Below are 15175 nucleotides of genomic sequence, written 5' to 3'. Positions count from 1 at the left end.
GGACAAGCTGGTGGAGGACCTGAAGACTCGGGAGACTCCCGAGCAGAAGAGGCACCGCGTGCGGGGCATCCTGCGCATCATCAAGCCCTGCAACCACGTCCTCAGTGTGTCTTTCCCCATCAAGAGGGACAACGGAGAATGGGAGGTGGTCGAGGGCTACCGTGCCCAGCACAGCCAGCACAGGACGCCCTGCAAGGGGGGTAAGATACAGCCATGCGCCGCTGGTTCGCCCCGACTCCGCCGGGTCCACTGTCTATCCACACTTAAGGTGTGCGGTTTGACAGCTAGGTAGCTAGCTAGATAGCTAGCTAGCTAACTGCTAGCATCAAGCGCACGGCAGTTTCAATGAACAGCTGCGCTGGGTTGTACGCGGCCTCCTAGTGTATTTTAACCATAGCATTTCCTGGATAGGAGTTATTTAAGTACTGGTCGTCCTTTTTCAATGTGTCGCAAATTTACATTAGGAGTCATGGTCATGCAAAGAGTGTAACTGCAGCTCCAGGACTCAGGACTGACCTTCCCACCCACCTGTGGCAGCTAGCTAGCACAAATGCTATGTGCTAGCTAGCTGTCAAACTAATTGACATGGTGGGGGCCCTAGTGAAAGCTGGCTCTCTTAGTTTCAGACTCACAAGCCCAGCTGCCATTCATTCAGTAACTAGCTAGTGGGCTGTCCTAGCTAAAGATCACTAGCAGGCACGGCTTACCTCCCAAATTAATTGACTTAGGATTTAGGTGGTAAAAGCCGGCTATCGAATTGAACCCGATTTACCACATTTTCTCCCCTTGTTAGTTGGTCTGTTGTGCCTCCCTGGGAGAGATGTTTAATCTATTCTGGTTTGTGGCTGGGCCGAACACCAAGTGCAGAGCATAGGGCACAGGTGATGGGTAGGTAACCTGTGATAGCAGAGCTGTGGGTAGCTGTAGTACGCACCAGGTGGCGTTTCCATGGGTAAGCCCTACACTGGCTGCTTTGTACCCAGTGTACCATGGTAAACACATGCTTCCCCTAGGACGGACAGACGCACACACACAGTCACAGGTGATAAACACACTCAAAAGCAGGCCATACAGTATTCCCTCTGTCCCCCAGCTGCATGTCAGGATATGAAGCTGGGAGTAAAGCAGCAGATAGGGGTAGGAGCTGGGTGCATGTGGTACAGGGTTCAAGGTTCGAGGCAGGGCCCAGGGGGTTGTGGGCTGGTGCAGCAGGAGTGTATTCTGGGTAATTTGAGGTCAGGACAAGGATGTGACGTTATGAGACGGTGGTGGAGATGAAAGGGGGAGGAGAGGGTGGTGATGTACACAGGCGTTTTCATTTGTCAAGTGTGACAGGACGGGGGTGGGGGGGGGAGGAGAAGAGAGGATAGGATAGGATAGGAGGAGTGACTGGCAAACAGAGGGCATGTTGAAACACTGAGGAGGACCTTGTCCATATTCTAATACTGTAAAACAATTACCTTCTCCTGCCTTTGCCTTGGTGTAATAATCACTAATCTGACATGATTTGACAGGTGGAGGCTCTGCAACAGAGCCTTCTTTGGGGGGGTCTAAAGCTTTGTCTAGACCAATAATAGACTAGCCTTTTCTTGTCTCCTTTCCTCCATGATCTGATAGTGGACAGGGGAAACCTCTTCATCAGCATGGTGGGAACCAATCTCACCCTTATTACCCGTGGTATCAGTGGTAATAATACAAACCAAAAAGTTTCAGTAAAAGAAGCCATTTTTGGGTCTGGTCCCAGAGGGCAGTTTGGGAACTGTAGGCTATTCCCTGGAAATGGATGGTCCTGGTTGGGTTGGTCAGAATAACACAAACTCTGTATCAGTTAGAAATGGTCAGGGCTGCAGCTGTGGCTGGGCACACCCATGCCCTCTGATTGGTGGCTGAATGGTTAACGGGACCACGGTCACAACTGACACCCACACACACATGCCTCACTCACTCACTCCAGAGCAGAATGAGGTGATCATATCCCCCCTTTCTCTCCCGTCAGCTGCACCTTGCCTAGCCTGCTCTTCACACATCACTTCATATGGGTGTTGGACAACGACGCCTATTGAATCGTAGCCTAATTCTCTTCAGTGACAGTTGACAGACCACCTACTAAACTAGGCTATAAACCCAGTTTAACACGGCAGGTTCCAGGCTAGGGTAATGGTACCGGCGCGGTAAAAAGGCTGTTATTCTATGGTAGGTTTAGGATAGGCTAATCATTGATATGGCTCATAGACCCTTGGTCCTGCCGGATTCAGGGGCAAATTACAAAGTGCAAAGTGTGTGTGTGTGTTTGTGTCTGCTGCTGCTGCTGGTGCTAATAGCTTACACCCCAGCCCCAGAGGTGTAGCTGACCCACACTACTCTCCTAACTAATAGCAGCTGCAGGCCTATACAGCATAGGTTAGCGGCTAACCGTTAGCCTAGCGTTCATTCCCATGCTCTGGAACATTGTGTGCTTGGGAGAGACGGAGCTCAAATTGCAGTTTAGACTGCCAAACCGCCCTGGAACTTCCCTGTTCCACTACGATCTCTTTTCCACTGTGTGAGGAACAGCTCACAATGGGTTCAAGTCAGACACAAATGGAGATTTGTGTGTGTGGTAACCCTAACCCCCCCCCCCCCCCCCCTTGCCTCTGCTTGCTCTTGACGGTATTTAAACAGTGTTTTGATGAGCAGAGAAGCCGTGGGCTTCGTGTACTGTCCCTCCCTGAGACTCTCCAACATTGATCTTTGGGCTCTGTGTGTGTTAGCTTTGAGATGTTTGGGCTCTGTGTGTGTTAGCTTTGAGACTCATTGCAGTGGAATGTGTTTCTTAATCATCTTTTTTTCCCTTTCTTGCTGCAACGGAGGGGAGATGGGGGATGGGGAGGGAGGAAGTCGAGGTCTAGTTCTTGTTCCGAGTCTGACTCATGACTCTGGCTCAAGGCTCAGTGGAAAATAATAATCTGCTGAACTCAGTCAATGCATGTCTTCTCCATGAAGCTAAAGCAGTTGTATTTCAGCTAAACCCAGCCAGTGTATGTCTTCTGCAGTGCTCAGTGAATAGTCATTATTCTGAGGGGCTGCTAGTCGTCATCAAACCCCTCTAGACTTGGAGCCTCTCAGCCCCCGAACAAGACAAAGAGGAGCCGCTGCCATATTGTATACAGCTATGCCGCCCTTCCCCGATCCGCTAACACTGAAGGGAATAGGGACTAGTTAGGGGGAAGGGCTGGAGGTTCTTTTTTTGGACAGGACGCAGAGTGATGATGTCACACTGTGGGTTTTGAGGGATGATGTCACCTTCTGAAGAGGAGAGCTGCTGCTGTTGTTTATCTGTCTGAGCCGACTGGATCAGCACTGGGCTGCTGCTGCATCAGACTACCTGCTGTGTACACACACACACACACACACACACACACACACACACCCTCCATGTTGCAGCTCTGTGTCCTCTACAGCGTGAGAGCTGCAGTCACTTCTCAGTGCTGGGTGCCCTTGGCCCTCTGTGTGAGCTAACTTTGGATGAGCTATATCGGGTGTGACGGAGAAACACACACACACACACACACACACACACACAGAGCCCCTACTCGCCTAGCTCCTATGCCACTGGGACAGGGTAGCGTGACTTGGGTACGGTATCCAGTATCCCCGTAGACGTGTTTGCACACACCATTGCTGCTGAACCCAACGAGGAGACAGGAAAGTACAGGGTAGGGATGAAGAGGGATGAGGAAGAAGGCCATAACTAGTCGGGATCAGATTGGAACGCTGCCTCGGATTGGCAACCCCCCCCCCCCCCCCCCCCCCACCCGTTGCCATGACTACCAGCTGCACGTCCTGATATCAAACCAAACCTATAGCACAACACTGTACCTGCGGCCGAAGACAGTCACGCAGGCCTTTGGTGCCGTTGAGCCAGGGGAGGCTGGCGGAGGTAGGAATCGGGAGGACGGGCTCATTGTAACGCACGGAATGGAGGAATGGCGTCAAACACGCGTCTCGTACCGTTGCGTGCGTTACAATGAGCCCGTCCTCCCGATTTCTACCTCCGCCAGCCTCCTACTGTATTGAGTTAGCTGCCCGATGTAGAGCTCTGTGTATAGATGTGGTTCGCTATCCATGTTGTGTACTATAAACTCGTGTGTGTGTGTCCGCAGGTATCCGTTACAGCATGGATGTGTCTGTTGACGAGGTGAAAGCTCTGGCCTCTCTGATGACCTACAAGTGTGCCGTAGTCGGTAAGTCAAACGCCCCGACGCGTCTCCTCCTTCTATCCCTTCTACTCTCATCCCCATGCCCCCCCCCCCCCCCCCCTCTCTCTCTCTCTCTCGTCCTCTAGTTGGGCTGTCCCTCTCCTCTCCTCCATCCTGGGCTGGGTTGGGCTGATAGTCGATATTATCGAAATACGGTGGTATTTGGAGCATATCGTGGTATTTTATAGTATATTGTGATAACGTTCTCTCGCAGAAGAATACAAAAAACAGTCTGTAAACGGGCTTAAAACTCCAGATAATTGCATTACAAGTGCAGTATCCCTCCGTTTGCACGGCAAAGCACATCTAGCGGTTAAAAAAAACAAAAAAAACATGCGGTGTCTGTTTTATCAGACTGTTTACGACCCCAACCACAGACTACGAGCTGCACTTCAGTCGTTTGTGCTCGCGCTGACATGTCTGAGGTCTCCATCGTACTATCAGCAGTGAACGACGATGATGTATATCGTATATATCGAGTTATGTTTTCTAAAATCGACGGGTGAATAAGAACGTTTGGATATAGCCCGGACCTACTCCTTCGTACCTCCTACGGTCCCTCCCTGCCGTGTCTGTCCCTTGTTCCTGTCCTCCTGTCCCTTTAGTCTCAGCTGCCACTCTTGCCTGTGTGTTTCAGAAGTCACACACACACACACACACATCTGACTGATGTCTTTGCATGCTGCAATCAGCTCATTGTGATTGTGTGTGTGTGTGTGTGTGTGTGCTTAAGCCTCGGGTCTCTAAGCCGTATTCTCTTTCTCTGTCCAGATGTGCCGTTTGGGGGGGCCAAAGCTGGTGTCAAGATCAACCCCAGGACTTACTCGGTAAGTCTCACACACACACACACACACACTCACACTCATACTCATATGCACGTGTGCTGTGTGGGGGAATTAGAGTGGCTTGGTCATGACTGGAGGCCCTAGCATTTTAAGTGGACACACACACACACACACACACAATTACAGAAACACGTCAGCGAGCATCAGAGAGCTGGATTCTGTGTCAGCTAGATGAAACTCATCTCCACGTGATTTCTGGGCTCTGCATCGCTGGTCTGATCGCACGCACACACACACACACACACACAGACAGGAGGTTATTATGGAAATGCTTTGCTGCACATGACTCATCCCCAGCTCCCTGTCACATCGATAATCAATTTCAAAGACACACTTTCGTTTTGTATCGTAAACACACACACACACACACACACACACACACACACTGTTCTATGATCCTGGAGGGGAAAGGAAAAGTCTAATTCTCCCCTCTTTTCTTCTACTAGTCCCAATAGACAGAAGATAAATGTATATCCTGCAGAGGACTTGCAGATTACTACAACAGTAGACATCTAGAAGGATAGTCTGGATGATTAGATTAGATTAGATTTGAAGAGCAAAATCATTTCCACGAGCTCATCCATGTACATAGATCTCCAAGGGGGAAATAGTTTTTCTGGCAACAGATATACAAAGAACCACATATAAAAAACAGACCATAAATATAAAATTCAACAGTCAACACCAGACAATACAGCATAGATGGACAGATATAGGGATAGATATTGTAGACAGATATAGGGATAGATATTGTAGGTAGATGGACAGATATAGTAGACAGATGGATAGATGTAGTAGACAGATGATAGATATTGTAGATGGATGGAGGTATTAAGGGGTCCTGTGACTGGTGGAGCTGAGTGCAGTAGAACTGCTGAGCTGGGAGTTGGCAGAGGGAGAGAGAGAGACCGGAACAATGGCGTTCTCTCTCTCTCTCTCTTTCTCTGTGACAAAAGTGATGGATAATCATTTCTCTATTATGCCCTTTTCTTCTTCAGGATAATGAGCTGGAGAAGATCACCAGGCGGTTCACCATTGAGCTGGCCAAGAAGGGCTTCATCGGTATGTGTGTGTGTGTGTGTGTTTATGTACACTTTATACCCCCCCCCCCCCTCCCACACAGTCAGTCGTCCCCTGTGGTCCTGTGTAGGTTAATGATGATAATGTATTCACCCAAAACACATGGGAGAGAGGTGTGTGTGTGTGAACAGTGGTAGTGTCACTGTGGTTTTACTGTGGTGTACCATAGAAAGTGGACATTATGTTTACTGTGTGTGCGTGTGAAATACGGATGTGGGAAGCCCCCCCCCCCCGGTTGTAGTGCAGTCAGGTCCCCTCTCCTCTTCTCTCCTCTCCTCCCCCATCCCCCCCTCCCCCATCCCCCTCTCCGGTTCTGTTTTTGGATCTGCCCCCATGGAGTGGGGCCCAGGGTACACGTGGGGTGCCGCTGGCCTGCATACCACCTTGTTTATGACAAGAGAAATGCTGGCATATAGATCTCTCTCTCTCTCTCTCTCTCTCTCTCTCTCTCTCTCTCTCTCTCTCCCCCCCCCCCCCATGTTAGTGAGTTGTGTGTGATGTATGTGTTGGTGTGTAATGTTGAGGATGTGTACATGCTGACAATCCTCCTCCCTCCTGCTGGCAGTATGTAAAAAAACCTTCACCTCTCTGCACCCCCCCCCCCCCCCCCCCCCTCTCTATCTATCTCTCTCTCTCTCCTCCCCCCTCTCTTTCATCCCCCTCTTTCTCCCCCCACAGGGCCAGGCATTGACGTCCCAGCTCCTGACATGAGCACAGGAGAGAGAGAGATGTCCTGGATCGCTGACACCTACGCCAACACCATTGCACACACTGTAAGACACACACACACACACACACACACACACGCACACATATATTAAAGACGTATTTAATATTGACCTGAGAGTGAAGGACCCTACAGACTGAAAATCTGTCATCTCCAAACACACGCTGTTAGGAGAGGTTAATGTTCAGACCTGTGTGAGGTAGTGGCAGAGCGTAGTCAGTGAATTAGTTTGCCATGTAAACCAGTCCAACAGGCTGGCTGTCCCATGTCTCTCCCCCTACCGTAGCTAGGCTAATATTTACCCTTGGGCCAGTCAATGCCTCTCCTGTGTTTTGTAGGTGTGTTGTCAAGGCCATGGTTACATGGTTACATTAGGTAGCAGTGCTAGACAGCAGGTGTCATCTGCCTCTCTCTCTCTCTCTCTCTCTCTCTCTCCCTCCTCCCCCTCTACTACTGTACTAGATACTCTTGGTTCCAGTTGGCAGGGTTGTGAGTAGGTGACACATTCCGGCCCCCAGCCTCTCTCTGCTATCGCACTCCTTCACTCCCCCTCATGGATTGAAAAAGTACTGGATTGGTGTCAGAGATATGGGAGAGACTCCCTCTATCCGATGCTTTCAGTCAATCCATCGATCAAGTTTATTTGTATAGCGCTTTTTACACAGACAAATGTCACACAATAATACTAAACAATATAAACAATAAATACAATACAAACAATATGATCTAACACCAAATCATAGACCCCCCCAGGAGTAAGCCAAGGAAAAAAAACTCCCCAGAGGGGAGAAAAATCGAGGGCCAGTATAAAAAAATCGAGCACAAAGGGGACAACACAAGACTAGAGGCTGTTGCAAACTGTTGAAAAAGGGCTGCATTAAAACAGTAGGAGAGAATCAGCATAAACCAGGTGGCCTGAGGCCCCCTCTCTCTGTCACACTGCCAACATTGTACAGCCTGTTCTAAACGTGTGTGTTTGTGTGTGTATGCTTTCATTTATGTGTGTGTGTGTGTGTGCGTGTACAGGACATCAACGCCCACGCGTGTGTGACAGGAAAGCCCATCAGCCAGGGCGGTATCCACGGTCGTATCTCGGCCACCGGTCGCGGGGTGTTCCACGGCATCGAGAACTTCATCAACGAAGCCTCCTACATGAGCATGGTGGGGCTCACCCCCGGCTTCCAGGACAAGACCTTCGTCATCCAGGTACACACACACACACACTCTCTCTCTCTCTCCATTCAGACCACATTTAGAGAGGGAGACCCTATAGGGATGGAACACCCCTGTCTACCACACGCGTGCTAAGAAGAGGCATCGGCAGGACCGCTGAACCACAGACGGTTTGAATTGGACCTTTTAGAGTTTTGAGGATGTCTGCATGGATTCTGCCTATCAGGTCCTGGGGGGTGGGGAGGGAGGGGGTGGTGGGGTGGGGGGGGGGGACTCGAGGACAGAGCGGCCTGTAGCGTTAGCTAGCTAGCCGCCGCGGATTACCTCAGAGAAACAGCTGTCGGCGCTTAGCGACGGGCTTTCTAGCCGGCCGCGACCCCTCAGCCGCCACTGGCGGCTAGGTGATTAGCCGACAGTCGGAACGGCTTGCCTTGGCAACCGATGAGTGTTTTCTGGACCCGGGTCGGCCTTTATCCGCAGTGAATCTGCCAGCGACGGCCCGCGGCGTGACGCCGTGACACTCTCTCTCTCTCTCTCTCTCTCTCTCTCTCTCTGCGTCAGTCACAGGGGCTCCACTGCCTTACAGCAGACTGGTCTGGTCGGGTCCAGAGGTCAGAGGTCAGGATCTACACTGGTCTAGTCCAGATCTCCCTCAGACAGGCTCCAGCAGGAGAGAGAGAGAGAGAGGGAAAGAGAGGGAGAGGGAGAGGGAGGTAGGGAGGGGGAGGGGGAAGCATACACTGGTCTAGTCTAGTACACTGGCAGATGACTCAGCTAGAGTACAGGACAAATTAACAGCCTGCGGTGTGTATTAGCCTGCCCTTTCTGATACGGTCAAGTGCACATTTGTGTGTGTGTGTGTGTGTGTGGTTGAGTTGGTGTGGTGCAAGTGTGTCTGAGGGAAAGGGTAAAGGTCAAAGTGCAGCTCTCTGCAATACTCTCGGTTTCCGTTGACACATGAGAGCAGCTACGCACGCACACACACACACACACACACACACACACCCACACACACACACATGGAAAAGAGAGGGAGCAGAGCTGCCCCCAGCCTTGGAGGAATGGCTGAGGATGACGTGTGAGGGGGGGAATAGGATGAGAAGGGATGACTGGTAAGAGGTTAAAGGTCGAGGTAGAGAAAAGGGTATGGTTGAGGCGGGTAGGGTGGGTGTTGAAAGGGCTCTGCTCGCTCTCTCTGTGTGTGTGTGTGTGCGCGAGCGCGGATTACATTATCTTTGCGATTAGTTTTTCTTGGAGATTTAGTGACGACTAAGATGAAGCAGATCTGTAATCTGTGATGTGACGAGAGAGGAGCAGAGCTGTGTGTATTTATAAACCAGACACACACACACACACACACCAACACTCTTCAACAACATATCTGTAGCATGCCTTGCCTATAGACCTCATCATGGTGGTGGTCATCATTCAGCACTTAGCTTAAACTGCAATTTTGTACACCAAATTCCTGACCTGTCTCTTCCAGCCCATCTGTCTCCTTACACACACGCACACACACACACACACACACACACACACACACACACACACCACTTACTGTTTCGCGAGACATCTCACTCAGCTGCTGACTGGTGGTGCAGTAACTAAACTATTCCACATGGGGGTGCCAGAGTAGTATTTCTGTAGTGGCACTTTTGCAGACAGCAGAGGGCGGAGCAGGATGCTCTGTGTTGGGGCTCAGTCACTGTCAATGAGTTCTATCTCTACACTGTTAAATCATCAGCCGTGTGTGGTTTAGATGTGTTTTTTTTAAGGGTGTGTCTGATCAGGATGATGATTTGTGTGTTTCTTCCTCTCTCAGGGCTTTGGTAACGTGGGTCTGCACTCCATGCGTTACCTGCACAGGTACGGGGCCAAGTGTGTGGGCATCGGAGAGGTGGACGGAAACATCTACAACCCTGAGGGGATCGACCCCAAACAGCTGGAGGACTACAAACTGGTGAGGACACACCTCCGTCCTCTCTCTCTCTCTCTCTCTCTCTCTCTCTCTCTCTCTCTGTACAGCAACATAGTACGATCCTTTCTGACTGTGTGTGTGTGTGTGTGTGTGTGCAGCAACATGGCACGATCGTGGGCTTCCCCGGAGCTCAGCCTTATGAAGGGTCCATTCTGGAAGCTGACTGCCACATCCTGATCCCTGCCGCCAGCGAGAAGCAGCTCACACGCAACAACGCCCACAGGATCAAGGCCAAGGTACCCTGAACTACACTAACCGTAACTCATTACACTACACTACCCACAATACCTTCCTCTACCCTACCAACAAAGCCCACGGGATCAAGGCCAAGGTACCCTGAACTACACTAACCGTAACTCATTACACTACACTACCCACAATACCTGCCTCAACACTACACTAGTACCAACCAAGCTCATCAAAGACAACCCTTAACCCTCACCCTCACACTACCATATCCTCATATACACTACCCAGACTTCTGTCATCTAAAGTTCTCGATTCTAAATGGTGTGTGTGTGTGTGTGTGGCGTTGTTTGTTGCAGATCATTGCTGAGGGAGCCAACGGCCCCACCACCCCAAGCGCTGACAAGATCTTCCTGGAGAACAACGTCATGGTCATTCCTGTAAGAACACACCCTCACACACACACACACACACACACTTGACACTACACTGAACTCAACTGTAAGCATCCAATCACAGACCTCAACACTGACTGACTGACTGAGTGTTTTGTCCCTCCCCCAGGACATGTACCTGAACGCAGGTGGTGTGACGGTGTCGTACTTTGAGTGGCTGAAGAACCTGAACCACGTCAGCTACGGACGACTCACCTTCAAATACGAGAGAGACTCCAACTACCACCTCCTCAGTGAGTCCCAGTCCTCACCCCTCCCCTTTTTTTTTTTTTCCCTACCCATGATGTTCTACGACAATTTCTATCTGAAAAATATTCAGTTTCACCGGAAATATGCTCCCTTTTGACTGCCTCTCAAAGCAGAAGGTTTTGTGCCGTGATGTCGAAACCACTTGGCTTTACGAGCGGGTTGAGCAGAGTGACATGACGAGTGAGAGGAATAGATGTGTGTGTTGGCGGCTGTGTAGTAGTTTTCCATCCTGCTGCTGGCTCTGCTGTACGCTGAGTCACTGAGGCTCCCCCTCTCTCTGTCAGTGTCCTCAAACCCTTTGGACAGCAGTCTATATCGCCCCCGCCCTTTCCCCCGCCTCACCCCCCCCCTCCTCCCCTGCGCCCCAGAACAGCACTCACTTTGCTGAGTCAGGACAATAATGTCAGAACACTTGTCAAATTTAGCCACACACCAACGTTTTATTTGAAGTGCGATAGCATCTCTAGCCATTTTACGGCACATTTTAAAAGTAGGCTAATCTATGAAATAATTGAAGACAAATGGTGTGAGGAAGTCACACACAGTAGTTGGTATATCTTGAACGGTATAGATAAGGTGTAGATAAGCAAATGTATCATTAATTATGTGTTACATTTATAAAGTGCATTTCATTATACAAGAATAATCTCAAAGTGCATCAAATAAAAGATAAAATAGAAACATTGTTCCAGTAAAGGAATAAAACCACATTCTAGAAAAAAACCCATATTTGTTTGTTTTAAGATCTGCCCAATACAGAAGGAATGTACTGTACTGTACCTGAGGAACAGTAGTATTCGCTACAATCACTTGTTATTAAAAACCCCATATTGATTAGTTACACTGAAGAACATTGGGATTAGCCTTGGTTTCTCTCTCTCTCTCTGATCGGCTAAATCTTCCCCCCTCTCACATTTACTCCCACTGCTCCCCTCTCTACTCCCTCCTCCTTTACTCCTTCCTCCTCCTTTACTTCCTCCTCCTTTACTTCCCCTTCCTCTTTTTCCTCCTCCTTTTTTCCCTCCTCTTCATCTTCTCCTCTCATGGCGACCTTCTTCATTAAGAGTAGAAGTAAATCATCTGTCAGGGTTGGGAAGTCCCTCTGGAATGTATCTTGGAACTCTTCTGTACCCTGCACCATGACTGTCCCAGTGCTGTACACGTGTACGTTACCTCCTTCAGTATACAGTTGATAACTGTCTTGGATTTCTCCGTCTTCTCTGTCCTTGTCTCTGGGGTAGTGAGCTCTTACGACCGTTGTCCACGCATTGCCTCGATTAGTATGGAAAATGAGGTTGCACCTCTCACCAGTCCCAAAAATGTCTTTGTAGAGCGTTTCTGGATTCATCTTCAATAAATCATTTTTGAATCGTTTCTTTTCGTTCATGTCCATGTTGGGAGGGTACTCGATAGCCTTGGGCTCGGTTCCCACAGGGCGGTGCTCCGATTTGGCAGCCATCTACAGTAGATGATCAAAGAATGTCGTCTTGATGTTTGTCTTGATGTTTATGAATGAGGACGAGGCGGATGATCTTGAGTGACTGCTCTGGCTCTGTATATCTGGTTGTTCAAACTCGTCTGTTTTGTTGTCACTTTTGTTTCACTTCTCTGTGTTGGAGATTCAAGGTACCTCTGTGAGTTCTCTGCCCACATGACAAACAAATGCGTCTTATAAGACATGTTTGCGTCATAGCAACAGTGCGCCCTAACCATGACAATGGAAGGATACAGAAGCGGTCTTTGTCAGCTAACTACCATGCAACAATCCTCACAAAGGGTAGAATTACTGTTGTGTTGTTGGATAGCAGTCTTACTGGGTTTACTGGTTCAGTACAGGGCTGACACAGATCCCTTGGTAACTTGGTTCTGTTACAGTGTTACATTGAGGAGTGGCTTTTAGAACTTTCTCTCTCTCTCTCTCAGTGTCGGTGCAGGAGAGTTTGGAGAGGAAGTTCGGGAAGCAGGGAGGTCCCATTCCTGTGGTCCCCACGGCTGACTTCCAGGCCAGAGTCGCTGTGAGTCTCTCTTTCTCTCTCTCACACACACACACACACACACACACACACACACACACACACTTACTGTTGACATGTAAACATGCCCAAGAGGGTGTGTCTGTAGTACATAGCTTTTGAAAAACATTGTTCTTCTCCCTCCTTTCTCTCTCCAGGGTGCATCTGAGAAGGACATTGTGCACTCTGGGCTGGCCTACACTATGGAGAGATCTGCCAGAGTAAGTGTGTGTGTGTGTGTGTGTGTGTGTGTGTGTGTGTGTGTGTGTGTTAGATCTGATGACTCATAATTGCAGAGATGGCACACTCGCCCTAGGCAACATCCCTCTGTGAATGCGTGCCTGTGTGAGCAAGACAATTCATTGTGATTACACTTCACTAGAGACCTTTTTAACTGTTGACCTATTCACAGATGAAAGATGAAACTGTTAATGTGTACACGTGGTAACTGTGTAGTTTGTCAGTGTGTTACCAGGTTGGGCTAGTGATTTTAACTGGGTTAACTGGGGTGTTTTCTCCCGTTTCAGCAAATCATGCGCACGGCCGGTAAGTATAACCTGGGTCTGGACCTGCGGACGGCTGCGTACGTCAACGCCATCGAGAAGGTCTTCAAGGTCTACAACGAGGCTGGCCTTACCTTCACATAATCAGCCAATCACAGCCCCCCCCCACCCCCTGCCATTGGTCCCCAGCATCCCTGTCATCCACTCAGCCTTCAGAACATATCAGCGTTTACATGAGAGAAACCCCACTCTGTTCCAAACATAACACACACATACAGAAATTCATTCATACACACACACACACACACACACACACACACACACACACACACACACTCAGACTGAGCTGTGCTGTGGCTACCCTGGTATGTGTCTTGTGTCCCGTGGTGGTCTCTATGCCCTGTTCCCATGTCACTCAGACCCGTGTCTGTCATTCTGTTTGAGTATCTGTTTTTTCATTTGAGATTTTGCAAAAGGAGCAGTTTGTAGCAGGAAGCTACGCTAAGAGACATTTAAGACCCCCCCTCCCTCCCTCCCTCCCTCCCTCCAGCCTCTCACCTCCATCACCCTCTCCATTAGAGTTCCTTGGCGGCCATGTTGTAAACTCCTGCCCCTGGTTGCTGTACGCGTCACCCTCCTGTTACCATGGTTTCGGCCGACAGAACTGAAGATGCCTTAACTGAGATAAAGCTGTATACTTCAATAAGATGGCCACTTGACTTTATTAGGCTTCACTTTGAAAAGGGAAATAGATTTAACTTTCTACTAAAAAGGAGTGGTGATGATCATTTATTGTTCCTCATTTCTACTCACCCATGCAGGGTTGGAGGGTTAAGGGTTAGTGCAAGGGTTAATAAAGTTAGGGGTTTCTGAGGCTTCCCCTATGGTTAGAGGGGGAAGCCCCTGGGATTGTTCTGTGCTGACGACCACCGGGTTCCACTGTGTCTGGTTCTTAGTCCATTTCTACATGGTTCTCTGCTCTATCGCCTTACCCCTACCCCTGCTCCTGCTCCTCCTATTGCCTGCCCCTCTCCCCAAACTGTATAAGCCCCCAAACATCCTCCTTTTCCTTCTCCAATAACCGTCCAAGTCCTCACATGGAAATTGCGTTGGAAAATTTGTATTGCCTTTTTTTTTTTTTTTTTTTTTGGGGAAAACCAATAAAATGACAACAAAAACATGTGATTTGATGATTAGTGTGATCTTTTATGAAGGATTTGTGTTGATCCTTTTTGTCTTTTGTCTCCACTGTATGTAGTTTATCAGTATCCCTTACTCACAGAGACAAACAGTATGGAAGATGATAATTTATCCGTTCATTTTGATGAAAGTGCATTTTATGCAGTGTCACAACACACTTTACAGAGGATGGGAACATGAAGGAGAAACAGGATTCTAACAGGTTACACCCAAAGAAAAAGAGAATAGCAATTGGGGGCGGGGAAATGAGGAAAATGGCATGTTAAAAAGGTGTGTTTTAAGATGAGATTTTCTTAGATCTTAAGAGACTATCTGACTCCCTGACATTGGCTGGCAGGCAATTCCATAAGGTTGGAGCTCTGAAAGAGAAACGTCTGCCACCTGCTGTCTGTTTGGCTATCCTCTGGACAACAAGTAGCCCAGCCTCACTGGATTGAAGTGTCTGTGGGCGGGCTTGTAGGGCTGAAGCAGCTCAGAAAAATACACTAGGGCTAGCCTATGCTGTGCTTTGTAGGTTTGTAGGACTTTA

The 15175-nt window shown here is 49.1% G+C and overlaps 1 protein-coding gene across 1 annotated transcript in view; it reads left to right on the top strand.

Annotated features, from left to right (window-relative positions):
- LOC310817060 (glutamate dehydrogenase, mitochondrial) overlaps window positions 1-14631 on the top strand; it is a 15024-nt gene extending 393 nt beyond the window's left edge. The window contains exons 1-13 of the mRNA XM_083687473.1: window positions 1-200; window positions 4143-4223; window positions 5010-5065; window positions 6082-6145; window positions 6842-6936; window positions 7917-8096; window positions 9886-10023; window positions 10140-10277; window positions 10587-10667; window positions 10792-10915; window positions 12855-12946; window positions 13102-13164; window positions 13471-14631. The exon at window positions 1-200 is cut by the window's left edge and continues 393 nt beyond it. Coding sequence (XP_083543599.1) covers window positions 1-200; window positions 4143-4223; window positions 5010-5065; window positions 6082-6145; window positions 6842-6936; window positions 7917-8096; window positions 9886-10023; window positions 10140-10277; window positions 10587-10667; window positions 10792-10915; window positions 12855-12946; window positions 13102-13164; window positions 13471-13590 — 1432 coding nt within the window. The 3' untranslated portion in view covers window positions 13591-14631. The remainder of the gene's footprint in view (window positions 201-4142; window positions 4224-5009; window positions 5066-6081; window positions 6146-6841; window positions 6937-7916; window positions 8097-9885; window positions 10024-10139; window positions 10278-10586; window positions 10668-10791; window positions 10916-12854; window positions 12947-13101; window positions 13165-13470) is intronic.
- The last annotated feature ends 544 nt before the right edge of the window (window positions 14632-15175 follow it).

Source organism: Argentina silus (assembly GCF_951799395.1).
Source record: "Argentina silus genome assembly, chromosome: 16".
Classification (NCBI taxonomy): Eukaryota; Metazoa; Chordata; class Actinopteri; order Argentiniformes; family Argentinidae; genus Argentina; species Argentina silus.
The sequence above is the reverse complement of the archived record's forward strand: the minus strand, read 5'-3'. Positions and strand labels throughout refer to the sequence as shown.